This window comes from Vulpes lagopus, chromosome 23, assembly GCF_018345385.1.
Source record: "Vulpes lagopus strain Blue_001 chromosome 23, ASM1834538v1, whole genome shotgun sequence".
Lineage (NCBI taxonomy): Eukaryota > Metazoa > Chordata > Mammalia > Carnivora > Canidae > Vulpes > Vulpes lagopus.
In genome coordinates this window covers 29,877,366-29,889,985 of record NC_054846.1, presented here as the reverse complement: position 1 = coordinate 29,889,985, position 12,620 = coordinate 29,877,366, and the positions used below count along the sequence as shown (strand labels likewise).

The 12,620-nt window shown below is 45.0% G+C and overlaps 1 protein-coding gene across 2 annotated transcripts in view; it reads left to right on the top strand.

Annotated features, from left to right (window-relative positions):
• Nucleotides 1–12,620, top strand: part of PLXNC1 (plexin C1) — a 138,095-nt gene that overhangs the window by 81,986 nt on the left and 43,489 nt on the right. For both annotated transcript variants that reach the window (XM_041738315.1, XM_041738317.1), the window contains exons 11-17: nucleotides 591–770; nucleotides 3,285–3,372; nucleotides 5,804–6,007; nucleotides 6,144–6,329; nucleotides 8,169–8,271; nucleotides 11,036–11,137; nucleotides 11,447–11,550. In XM_041738315.1, coding sequence (XP_041594249.1) covers nucleotides 591–770; nucleotides 3,285–3,372; nucleotides 5,804–6,007; nucleotides 6,144–6,329; nucleotides 8,169–8,271; nucleotides 11,036–11,137; nucleotides 11,447–11,550 — 967 coding nt within the window. The remainder of the gene's footprint in view (nucleotides 1–590; nucleotides 771–3,284; nucleotides 3,373–5,803; nucleotides 6,008–6,143; nucleotides 6,330–8,168; nucleotides 8,272–11,035; nucleotides 11,138–11,446; nucleotides 11,551–12,620) is intronic.

Here is a 12,620-nt window from a genome sequence, read left to right as displayed (position 1 = left end):
CTTTTCTTTGTCCATTCATCCCATAAAATGACTGGAATTTTATGATGGAAATTTCCAATATACTCAAGAGAGCAGAGTACAGTGAACCTCCCTGTACCCATCCTCCAGCTTCAAAACTTACCAACATGTTGCCACTCTCATTTCGTCATTGGAGGGGAGGGGCAGGTGGTGGCTGGAGCTTTTAAAAGCATATCCCAGACACCACATCCTTTCCGCTCATACACACTTCAGTGTACGTCTCTGACAGGTAAGGATAGTGTCATTCTCAGAGTCAGCAGAATTAACACGACTCCCCAGTACGTGTGCCACTCTCTGTTACGGCTTGTTCAGGGCAATGGTGACATCTGCTTTCCCCACTTCTAAGGGAAATGCAAATGAAAACATAAAAATGTACAGAAGAAAGAGGAACCCAGCCCCGGATGACACCCACAGTGGCTAGTGGCCCCTGATGAACTACCAGTTTGCCAGCATCTGTCCTGATAGTTTGTGGACTGTTGCAGTTCAAGTAAAATTTGTATGCTGTCATGTTCAGTAGTCAGCGGTGCTAAGGATCTGTGTCACTTACCAGTTGTTTTTCTGCCCCTTTCTAGGATACAGGTTAGCCACGTGCTGAACGACACCCATATGAAATTCTCTCTACCATCCAGCCGGAAAGAAATGAAGGATGTGTGTATCCAGTTTGACGGCGGGGACTGTACATCTGTGGGACCCTTGTCATATATTGCTCTGCCGCGCTGTTCCCTCATATATCCAGCCACCACCTGGATCAGGTGCTTTCGAGATTCATATTCCTCTGACATTGTGCTTAGAGGGGTCATGATCTCAGGGTTGTGCGATTGAGTCCCACATCAGGTTCTGTGCAGGCGTGGAACCTGCTTAAGATTCTCTCTCTTTCTTCTTCCCTTAAAAAAAACAAAACAAAATGAATGAAAGAAAGGAAGGGGTCATATGCATACAGATCATGGATTTCACTCAAATAAATATAGAAATAGTAGTCCTATGCAAATTCCTCTCACAGAATCCCCCCCTGAGGGTTTGTTCCTGGAAAACACACACACCCAACCAGCCACTGCTTCCCGTTGTCACTGTGAACACTGTGAGCAGATCCTGCTTTACTACGAGCTGTGGCTGCCAGGAAGCTCACAGCTAGAACGTTTGCTTGGTACGGTGGTTTCTTGTCATTGTATAAATCCTTTGCCTTTTAAAATGTTTGTTCGGTTGCAGTACCTACCCCCAGCCTACGTTTCTGATACACATGCACCACATCTCACTCCTGCCCACAACACAAAGCTGCTCTTTGACAGCTTTCATTTTATAACCTTTAGAGTAAGCTGCTTTGAATAATTCGAGGAAATATTGGAAGCTATGGAAATGAAAAGCAGTAGCTACATTTCAAAGATACTCCCTGTGAGAAAGATTGACATTCCAAAATAAACTCTTCCAGATGACTCCAATATATTTTAAAAAAAAATGCCTAGTTGAATTTAAATTCACATTCAGATTTTGGAATATAGCTCTAAAGACATTTTCATAATAAGATATTTCACCTAACACAGCATGAAGCTGATTTTCAAAGTACTGTCTAAATGAAACTATAGATGTAGAGGAGCCTTTGTTTAAAAAAAAAAATAGAAGAAGAAGAAGAAGAAAAATACTTCTAGTCTGGTGTTCTTATTTAAGATTAAGTCAGAGGTAGATGTCAGGGTTGGTTTCTTCCAAGGCCTCTTTTCTGGGCTTATAGAAGGATGGTCTTCTCCTTGTGTCTTCACATGGTCTTCCCTCTGTGACTGTGTCCTAATCTCTTCTTATAAGGACACCAGTCATATTCCTGGATTAGGGCCCACCCCAATGACCTCATTTAATCATAATTACCTCTGTAAAGACCCTGTCTCCAAATACAGTCACATTCCACACAGCTGGGGGCTCAGGACTTCAACAGTGCTTCATGCCCATTGGCATGAAAAATATTGAAATTTCCAAACCAAGTCTATAGCGTTGCGCTCCCGGCTCTGGGTATAAATCCTTCCTGTAAATAAAAACAGACACTGACGTGGCATTCCCCACATGCTTTGTGTGTTACATTTATTAACTCAGTTAATCATCATGAAAGGAATAGCTCCTTTGGCAGAAGAGGAAATAGGCATAGAGTAGTCAAACCACTTGTAAGCTCCCAGGCAGTCCTGCTGTAAACCACCACTGTGTTCTGCCTTGCTATAAAATAAGAGGCTTCTTTATTTTTATTTTTTTATTGACCTGTAGTCAACCTACAATATAACATAGCTTCAGGTGTACAATGCAGTGATTTGTTAGGCTTCTTAGTGTCCACTCACCTGTGATATCCTGGGCCTGTGACTCTGAGTTATTCCCTGGGCAAGAACAGGGCTCTGCAGGCTGACCGTTGGCAGAGCATGCTGGGCTCCACTTTCTAGTAACAGTGATGGGCTGGCATGAGGCCAACTAGACCCTTCCTCCTTGTGACTGGTTGAGAGCTTGTTGTCTTCCTTCTGCCCTGCACAAATTGGCCTGCTCATGCCTAACTCCCGGTCTTGTCATCCTGGGCTTGGCTGGTGCACGGAGCTGACATTCCCCAGCTCCTGTCCCCCAGAATGACCTACATGAATGGGGGGATGAGGGCAGCCAGAGCTGTGGACAGCTGTTTATTTCACGTCTAATGACCACTTTGCTTATAAGCGATTATGTGCTGAGAATATGTGAAATCATTTGGCTTGGTTTTAGAGAGAGAGAGAACGTAGCTGTTATTTATATGGCCTACCAAATGGGAATTTATAGTTTTAATGCCATTTATAATTTTACCTTGTCCAAAATGTTCCCCATCTCCCTAAATAAAGTATAATTGGTAGGTTGGGAGTTTGATTTTGCAAATTGTTAGATTGAAGTGTCTTAATATAGATTAAACAGCAATCAAACAAAATTCTGTTTAGTGAAACCTTTTTGGGGTATAGCTGATGATCTGATTATATGTGGCAACATGACACAACAAAACTCAAAATTCTGTGAAAGAATTTGGGCATTTTCCTAGAATTAAAACAGGATCTGACCTGAATTTTTATATTTATGTATCTTAAAAACTATACATTTTGTGGCCGGTATCGTTAAAAAACTTGTAGAACTATCCTGCCTTTGAAGTTAAAATGTATTACTTGGCTCTCTAACATAACTGAGTTTCATATTAAGTGTGGATAAAGTGATAGCTTTGTTCGTAGATGAAAAATGCCTGTATGTTTACTATGAAACTCCTATTGTTAATTTTTTTTTCTTTGCAGTGGTGGTCAAAATATAACCATCATAGGCAGAAATTTTGACGTAATTGACAACTTAATCATTTCACACGAGTTAAAAGGAAACATAAATGTAAGTCTTCAGCTACCTTGTAATAATAGTAATTTTCAAGGATGATTTTGTTTTCATCACGCTAATATCTCTTGGGGAATATCTTTTATTTCTGTGCCTTTGTGATGTTACAAGCGTCTACCTGTTGGGTGATATCCACCATCTGGGCTATCATGGAGATAATAAGACTCTCTCTTTGTGGTGGAGCGTTTCCAATCATGGCACGGAGGAGAGAGGAGTGAGCTGGGTACAGCAGGCCTGCCATTTTCTCCGCGTGGGCTTTGTAGGGAGGCACTGTAAGGAGCCGATGTTTAGGAGGACACGCAAAGATGCCCTGTGAGGGGTGAAGGGGAGATGCCAACAAGAAGAGCGGTCTTGTGCAGGCTGGTGGTGGTGTTGCCATTGTGCCGACAGAGCTGCGGGTCAGAGGCCCAGTGCCCTGCCCACATCCCAGAAATCTTGTCACATCCTTCTGCCCTTTCCTTCTGACCTGGCCTTCTCTTACCTTGCACTTCCCCACATAGGGTTCTGGCCTCCAGCACCCTGTTAACACTGGTAGGAGTCCAAGAAGGGCCTCATCACACAAAATGATGGATTTCCGATGCAGGTTGGGGCCTCCTGAATGCACTTTTAAATGCTTCACGAACGCTCTCCCCATTCACCATGCTCGGGCCCGGTGTGGGCTCGGGGCCTAGGTCCAGGCGGCCTTTCTGAGTCATCCTTACAGCCTTGTCACACACACATCTGCCTCCTGCTGCACCCAGAGCCAGTTCTACACCTTACCTTGTGTCTGATTCCAGGCCACATCTCTGCAATGTGAGGACAGAGAGGTTTGTTTGGTTCTTCACCTCGCCAGAAATGAGAACGAGAGATCCAGGGCTGGGGAAGGTTTGTTAAGAAGGAAGTAGATTTTGTTTGTGTCAGATCTTCCCACCTATGGCCTCATCCTACCCTCTCTTTTTTTCTTTTTTTTTTTAAGATATGTTTGAGAGAGAGGGGAGTGGGAAGAAAGCGCACACATGCACACACACACACACACACACACACACACACACACACACACACGGGGGTCCTGGACAGAGGGAGAGGGAGAGCACCCCAATCAGACTCCATACTGAGTGTGGAGTCCAGCACAGGGCTCGATCCCACAACCCCAGGACCATGACCCCAGCTGAAATCAAGAGTCAGATGCTCAACTAGCTGAACCACCAAGGCACCTTCCGCCACCCTTTCTTTTCAAGTCTGATATTAGAAACTAAAAGAACAGGTAAACTCCCTACCTGACAGATTTCTTTCCATGATTTGTATTGCTCTTCTTTTTTTTTTTTTTTTTTTTTTTTTTGAGATTTTTCTCTTTAAGCAATCCATACCCAATATGGGGCTCAAACTCTCAGCCTTGTGATCAGGAGTCACATGCTCCACAGACTGAGCCAGTCAGCTGCCCCTTATTGCTCTTCCTTAGGACCTTTGTCAACCTCCTCTTTTCCAGCAGCTTTCTCTGCCCCATTTCTCTGCACCTCTAAAGATGACAGTATTTATGTTTTTTATAAATAAACCTGTAAAGGGACACCTGGGTGGCTCAGCGGTTGAGCATCTGCCTTTGGCTCAGGGTGTGATCCTGGGGTCCTGGGATCGAGTCCTGCATCAGGCTTCCTGTGGGGAGCCTGCTTCTCCCTCTGCCTATGTCTCTGCCTCTCTGTGTTTCTCATAAGTAAGTAAGTAAGTAAATAAATAAATAAATAATAAATAAATAAAATCAATCTTTAAAAAATAATAATAATAAACCTGTAAAGCAGGCCACTCTTTCTGTACTCTTCCCAGCCTTCATGCTCTGCATTTGCATGGGGGCCACATTGTCCCTTTTGCTTTTGTTACCCTGATTTCAGGTCAGGCCTGCAAAATTGCTTCCTTACTTATGGTCAGTGACTTGTGCTAAGCGCTGCAGGAGGGATGCGGCCAGCAGTGTGTGGGTCCCTGCAGCCTCCCTAGGGGATGGTCCCCTCCTTGCCCACATACCCCAACCCACCCTGAGGCCTCGCAGGACACACAGGCCCTGTAAAGTTGCTGGTGCCAAGTCTTCCTCTTCCCCTAGGCTGCTTCTCTCTGTGCACCCTGTCTGCCTTGCATGAGCGCGGGCTGCTCTTGATAGCTGGCAGTGTTTGCAGTGATACCAGCTAGCGTTTGCTGAGTGCTTACTATGTGCCAGGCACTGTTCTAAGCTTTTCTGCACATGTAATCTCATTTAATTTAGCCCCCATTTCGTTTAATGAGCCCTTGGCTCATTGAGTTTGATTTCAGGTTAATTCCGCCCTGTAAGGGGAGGTGACATCACTACCCCGAATTCTCAGATGACAAGTTGGAAGCACAGAGTTCAGTTGTCGCCTCGCTCTTCAGTCACAGGACTGGGACTGGCTGATGAAGTTGTTAAAAATGCTCTTTTCTCCTCCCCCAGGTCTCTGAATATTGTATGGCGACTTCCTGCAGGTTTCTAGCTCCCAGTTTAAAGAGCTTGAAAGCACGTACAAATGTCACTGTGAAGCTCAGAGTCCAGGATACCTACTTGGAGTGCGGAAGCTTGCAGTATCTGGAGGACCCCAGGTTCACAGGGTGTCGGGTTGAACCCGAGGGGGACACAGAATTGGAAGTGAAAATCCAAGTACGTTTCTCCCTTACTTCCGCTGGGACGTGTCCTGCCCCAGTGCCCCGATCCCGCCTTGCCGGGTGAGGTGTGCTGGGGTCTGTGGGTTCCCGCATGTGCCCCGATTCCTCCATCTCCTCTTCATTCTTCGCAGAAAGAAAATGATGAGTTCAACATCTCCAAGACAGACATTGAAATCACCCTCTTCCATGGGGAAAATGAGCAGTTAAATTGCAGTTTTGAAAACATCACTAGAAATCAAGATCTCACCATCATCCTTTGCAAAATTAAAGGCATCACTAATGCAAACAGCATTGACACCTCTTCCAAGAAAGTTCGTGTAAGTCACCTGACAGGCCCACCTGTTGGTTTTACCTTATTTGGGGCACTTCCTCAAGCTACTCCAAAGCCAGAGTGGCATCTGTCATGGATCTTTAGATCTTCACTTTAAATAGCAGATAAACAAAGCTGCTATTGCAAGCACAAGCATAATTCCTCCAAAATAGCTGGCAGCCTCCATCCATGTGCCTATTCGAATGTCAAAGCATTGAACATGCCATTGTCTCCAATACTAATGAGTCTTGATAGCTTTTGTTCTAGACATACATTTAGACTGTAGCATCTGCAAGCAGAATCTCCAGACCACTGACGAACGAGCTGTCATTCTTCTCCCAACTGTGGAGGTGACATGTCTTAGCAGAAACCCAGCACACTCAGTAGCAGTAGATTCGAATGGAGACCAGATAATCTATGGGTCAAGGGCTGCTCCCTCCATCATGGAGTCCTACTTGCCACAATTCATCTTTTCCCGACACATTGGAGGGTCCCATCACAGATATATTTATGTCCCACAATAAAGATGTGAGACCCTTGGGAAAGGAAACATATTAGAAGTCTTTCTTTATGGTGTTCATGCCATATGAGGCTCTCCACAGTCTATACCCAAAAGAAATGTTTTATGATCTGTAGTCATAAATATTGAATAAAGGTCAAGAAGAAAGAATATCAGACTGGAAGACCAAAAAAAAAAAACAAAAACCAAAAAACAAAAAAAAACACACCATGGTCATGTCCCAGCTGCTTGAGCTAATAGCTGCGTGGCCTTAGGTAAGTCACTTGGCTTTGCTGAGCCTCCCATTGTCCATCTGTACAGTAAAGAGGGTACTAATTATCATCAAATCAGTAATGACCACTGAACTCACAAGCACTCCCACCGGTCACCTTGGTTGGGTGGGGGGGAACGCTAGCCATCTTTATTAGTGAAATGGTCCCTGAGTGCTTATTCTGTGATGGGAACAGAGTGGAGAAGAAAACAGACCCAAGGTTCTGCCTTTGTGGGGATGAAGAAAGCAAATTAGAAATGTATTAGGGGGTGGTATTCACCACAGAGAAAAATGAAGCAGAGGGTAGGCAGCACTGCAAGTTGTATGGTGGTAGGCAGGGAAGGTGTCTCTGTTAAAAAGGACTTTTGAGTACGGACCCCAAGGAAGAGAGGGAATAAACTGGGGGCTCTCTGGGGTAGAGAGTTCTAAATAGAGGGAACTGCAGGTTGCAAAGGTCTTGAGTCAGGAGCCTGCCTGGTGCTTTGGAGGGACCACTAGAAGACCAGTGTGGCTGGAGCAGAGGGTGCAAGGGGGCATATTCAAGGAGGCTGGAGAGTTCGTGGAGGGAGCAGTGAGAGGGAATAGATCATTAGGAACTTGTGGACCATTGCTTGGCTTGGTCCACAAGGGCTTGGCTTTGAGCTCTGGGAAGCCACTGGGGAGTCTTGGGCAGGACTGCTGTGGGCCTACTCACTCAAATGATGAAGTGTATCTAGTCTTCATGACAACCTTGCCAAGAGGCACTATCCACATCCCACTTTAGAGACGAGGCAGCTAAGAATGGGATGGCAGAGTTAAACCCTTAGGGCATAGAGGACTCCATTCTAAAATTTCCAGGTCTATACACCAGTGCACCTCAACTGACATGACTGGAAACCGAGGCACAGTGAATGTTCTTGATATGCTCAAGATCACATAGCCATTCTGTCCGAAGTAGGACTGGAATTCATATATCCTACCTAGCTTGTCACTTTTTTTTTTTTTTTGTATCTTGGGGAAGATGTTTTGGAGGAACAAGTGTGTACATAAGTATGGTGCCCAACTCAATGGAGTCTAATGACACTCTTTCCCATTAGGTTAAATTGGGAAACTTGGAGCTCTACGTAGAGCAGGAAACAGTTCCTACCACTTGGTATTTTCTGATTGTGCTTCCCGTCTTGTTGGTGATTGTCATCTTTGGTAAGTGCCCCGTTTGATATTTGTCAGATAAATTATTCCCTGGGGCCTCTTGTCAGGCAGGCAGACTCTCAGCTTGCTGGGGATGTTTGCTTCAATTAAGTATTAATGGAAGAAAACCCAAATCACAACTTTGCGAAAGGAATAAATAGGTACACGTTGAGGACTTTCAAACATTTTTTAGGATGCCTCATCAGTACAAAGATGGAATCTTGGTGCTGGAGAAATATAGTCCATGTTACTTACCCAATGCTGTGAATCATGATGACAAATGTCCCATTTACATTATCCCTTCAGAATTCCTCTGGCATTTTGGACTTTCAAGATCTGGTCATCTCCTGCTGTTTTCTCACCTCACCAAACACCCCTGCTCCCATCCCAGCTCTGCTTTTCCTGGCAGAACCATGTCTGAGAAGTGTGATCTGTACCATCTATTAAAATATCCCAAGGCTCATCCAGGCACGGCGATCCCAGGGTGGTTGCTTGCTGGCTGAATGCGTCCCACCAATCTGTTTCATTTGGCCCACACAGCATTTTTTTTAGATGGTGAAATGGTTGACGGCATTTTAAAATTAAGTGATTCACCTATGTAACATTTGTGTCAGCTGTACTTCAATTAAAAAGAAATTATTAATTCATGTTTTTTGAAATACCTCTTGAAAATCTGAAAGATCTAGATTGTTGGATCTCCACTGTTCCCTAGCATGGGTTTACTGGAGCTGAGTAGCAGTGACACCTTGGCGGGGAGGGGCCATGTGGGTCCCTGGGGCTCTGCCACAGTGCCTACCACTCCCTGCTCTCTGCACCTGGGCCACGCGACTCAGCTGTGTACCTGGTCCCTATAGCCATTGAGCGTGTGACGTGGTTCTGAGCTGGTTCATCCATCCCTGCATCCATTTACCTTGTGTTCACTGGGCACTCGTTGTGTTGCTGATAACTGCACAAGCTTCTGGTGCTGGAGAGGATGAGTGAAGGCCTGGCCCTTTCTCCTGGCTGGTTCTCAGTCCAGTGAGGGAAAGATATTCTGTGTGTGACTGACTGGCCCAGTGGGGTGGATTCATTGTGCAGAAGCCCTGTTTTGCCCTGTTGATGATCATTTCAGGTATTTTCTTGGGCTTCTCCTCATGTTCTCCATCTGGAATCCAGAATGGGGCTTGTTATTTTAATAAAGTCCTGGCTGGTGCTGGCTTCAAGTAAGAAGATTACTTATACATTCTAAACGCTGAGCTGTTTTGAGAATCCGCTAGTGTTAAGCAGCTGTAGACACCAGTCTCACCATGGAGTCATCTCCGCTTTGCAGCTTACTAGAAACCTCTGCTCTCTTCCTGTGCATCGTGCGATTCACCACCGCCCTCCCCTCACTTTGTCGTCGAGATTGTTTATGCTCTGTACGGTGAAGTGGGCTCAGGTTGACACGTGGCTTTGGCTTCATCGGTATCTGCAAAGCCCTTTAAAATTCTCATCCCCTTCTTGCTGTGATTACAGGGCAGCACCTGTCGCCAGCAGCTTGAGCAAGTGTAGAATGTATAAATATTTTAGCCTGTCGGTCACATCATGAATGAAAACACAAAACATACCAGACCTAGGCTTGCCACCTACAAAACCTACCATGGCTTCCCCTGGAAATGTCAGCCATAAAAAACTCCATGGCTCGATAGACGTGGCTGCCCAGCTCCCCTTGCTTGCACTGAGCCAGTGCAGCCTGAAGTGCAAATAACCCAAAGTCACGCTCCTGGAAAAAGGGGTTCTGTGGTCACAAAAATGTGGAAATCACTGTGTGCCCCATCCTTTTTGAAGATGCACAGTGCATGTTATGGTTAAGACTGTTGACTTTGTGAAGTGGTCCCATGAAGAACTGTATTGGGTTTTGTTTCCTCCAGGATCATTCATATCTACTGGTAGTGGGTCCTTTTAGCACACAGGTTCTGTTAAGGGAGGGAAGCTTTTCCAGATAATAATGTAGTTGACAATTGTTGAGTATTCTTTAAAAAAAACAACACAACTTCTGAATGCTTCCTGTGGCTTACTTCTTACAGCCCCCTCTTCTTGCAATCACAGTGAGGTGGGCACTTTGACAGACAAGGCAGCCAGGCACAGAGAAGCTAAGGAGCTCACCCGATGTCACACAGCAAGTAATTGGCAGAGCAGGGATGGTAACCGGGTACCAACCCCGTTCAGTGCACTGTCTTGACAGCACAGTTAGAAGAGAGAAGCGATGTCCCAGATCCCAGGGCTCAGGGTAGATCGCTCTCCGCGTTGCCCAACTCGATCTACACAAGTCTGGCTTGCGTTGCTCGCCGTGGATCTGTGGTTTCCTTCTGCAATTGTGGCTCGACTTTATTTCTCCCGGGATGTTTAGAAACAATAAAAAAAGAATGGAACAATATCAGTGGCCTGTGGCTGTAGGGAGACGGGGCTTATTTCATTACTTTTCAGCCAGCTGGGATCTTTGGTTACAAGTGGAGGTTATTTGATTTAGTTTTTGCTTTTAAGGTGGGTGGATTTTTGTTTTACTGCTGCACTTGGGCATCTTCCTCTTCTGAATGACCCCTCACTGGGAATGTTTCCTCTGATAAATTCCACCTCTTAAAGGCTGTTCGTTCGTTCTTTCTTTCTCTCCCCCCCATCTCTCTCTCTCTCTCTCTCTCTCTCTCTCTCTCTCTCTCTCTCTATCTCTCTGTAAAAGAAATGTCAAGGTTGGCTTCGTTTTCCTTTTTTGTTTTTGAAGTTAACATGTCAATCTGATGCCGGATCTCTGTCTCCTCAGCGGCCGTGGGGGTAACCAGGCACAAATCAAAGGAGCTGAGCCGCAAACAGAGCCAACAGCTGGAGCTCCTGGAGAGCGAGCTCCGGAAAGAGATACGCGATGGTAGGCTCCAAAATTTTATGTGTTGAAAAACAAGCCTTCTTTATGGTCTCCTCTGCTCCCCTCCCCCCCACCTTAAATGGAGCTGGCCGCAGTAATGAGAACTGTTCCTATAACAGAAGACATCTGAGCGGTGGGGTCTAGGCCTGGCTCTGTGTTTATTTCAGCTCTGCTCTGCAGCCAACCAAGTAATTATCCATTGTTTCTTCTTTAATGAAAACCAAGGTCATACTCCGTGCTAGACAAAACAGCAGAAGATCTTATCCATTGTTTGTTGAGTTAAAATATTGCTCTTGGGATTCTGTTTTGCAGGCTTTGCCGAGCTGCAGATGGATAAATTGGATGTGGTTGATAGTTTTGGAACTGTTCCCTTCCTTGACTACAAACATTTTGCTCTGAGAACTTTCTTCCCCGAGGTAAAAGAGCATTGATCATATTCCTAAGGTTGAGTCTTGAATAATAATGAAGGTGCTTGTTGCTATCCTCAAAACGGGTGTTGGCTTCCAAGGCAGCCGTAGATGATGTGCTTGGTAGGAAATACTCATTTAAGTTTGAGCGGAGTGGGGAGGAGGGTAATTATTAATTGGATTCATCAGGGTATAACGCTGTGATGGGTCACTGGCAATTATTCTTTGTCCAGTAACAAAAACCTAGGAGGGACAGAAGTTCAGAATGATGTCTTTTGTTTTATTTTACTACTTGTTTAGAGCTGAATTTGTAGCTGGGAAGCAAGCTGGTTTATTTAAAAATCAATAAATTGTGGGCTGGCCAATTTGTTGTGTTTATCTGCATGACTTCCATTGCAGCTACTAGATTATTCACTATTACTCCTCAATTGGAAATGAAAAGTACTATGGGATGAGAGAGAGGGAAAGACACATGTGTAGAATTCGAGTTGATAGCAGCCATTTTTAGCAATGTCGAGTTTTTATGGTTCTCTCCAGCAGTTATTCTTCTGCTGATCAGTCCATATCATACCTATTTAGGAAAAAAAAAAAAAAAAGAGCTGCACAAAATGATTGATTAATCCGTTCTAGGACTCCAAGGAGTAGTCTACTTTAACCCTTTGGGTTTCCGGTCTCTGTTGTAACGCCTCATCTTCTCCCCCACTCACTCCCCCTTCCTCCCTGACACTCCCAAGTATACCCATCCGCCTGTCGTCACCTCCGCATCCTGATGCCTCTGCTTCACCATGCTGCTTTTTTTTTTTTTTTTTTTTTTTGTCCAAAACTAGTGACCACAGTGGGGCCCAACCTCTGGAACATCAACACAGATGATCATATTTAAATCTAGACTTCTAAGCAAAGCCAGGCCAAAAAATAGAGCTTCTATCACTTTACCAGAAGCTTCTCGGCTACATTGGGCCAGAAGCCCAGAGTTCAGAAACTCAGACACATGCAGTAAGCAATTTCCAGTTTCTCTATCATTCTAGAAGCAGACACCATGATATGTGATGCTGTGTCCAGAGGTTGAGATACCTCCATAA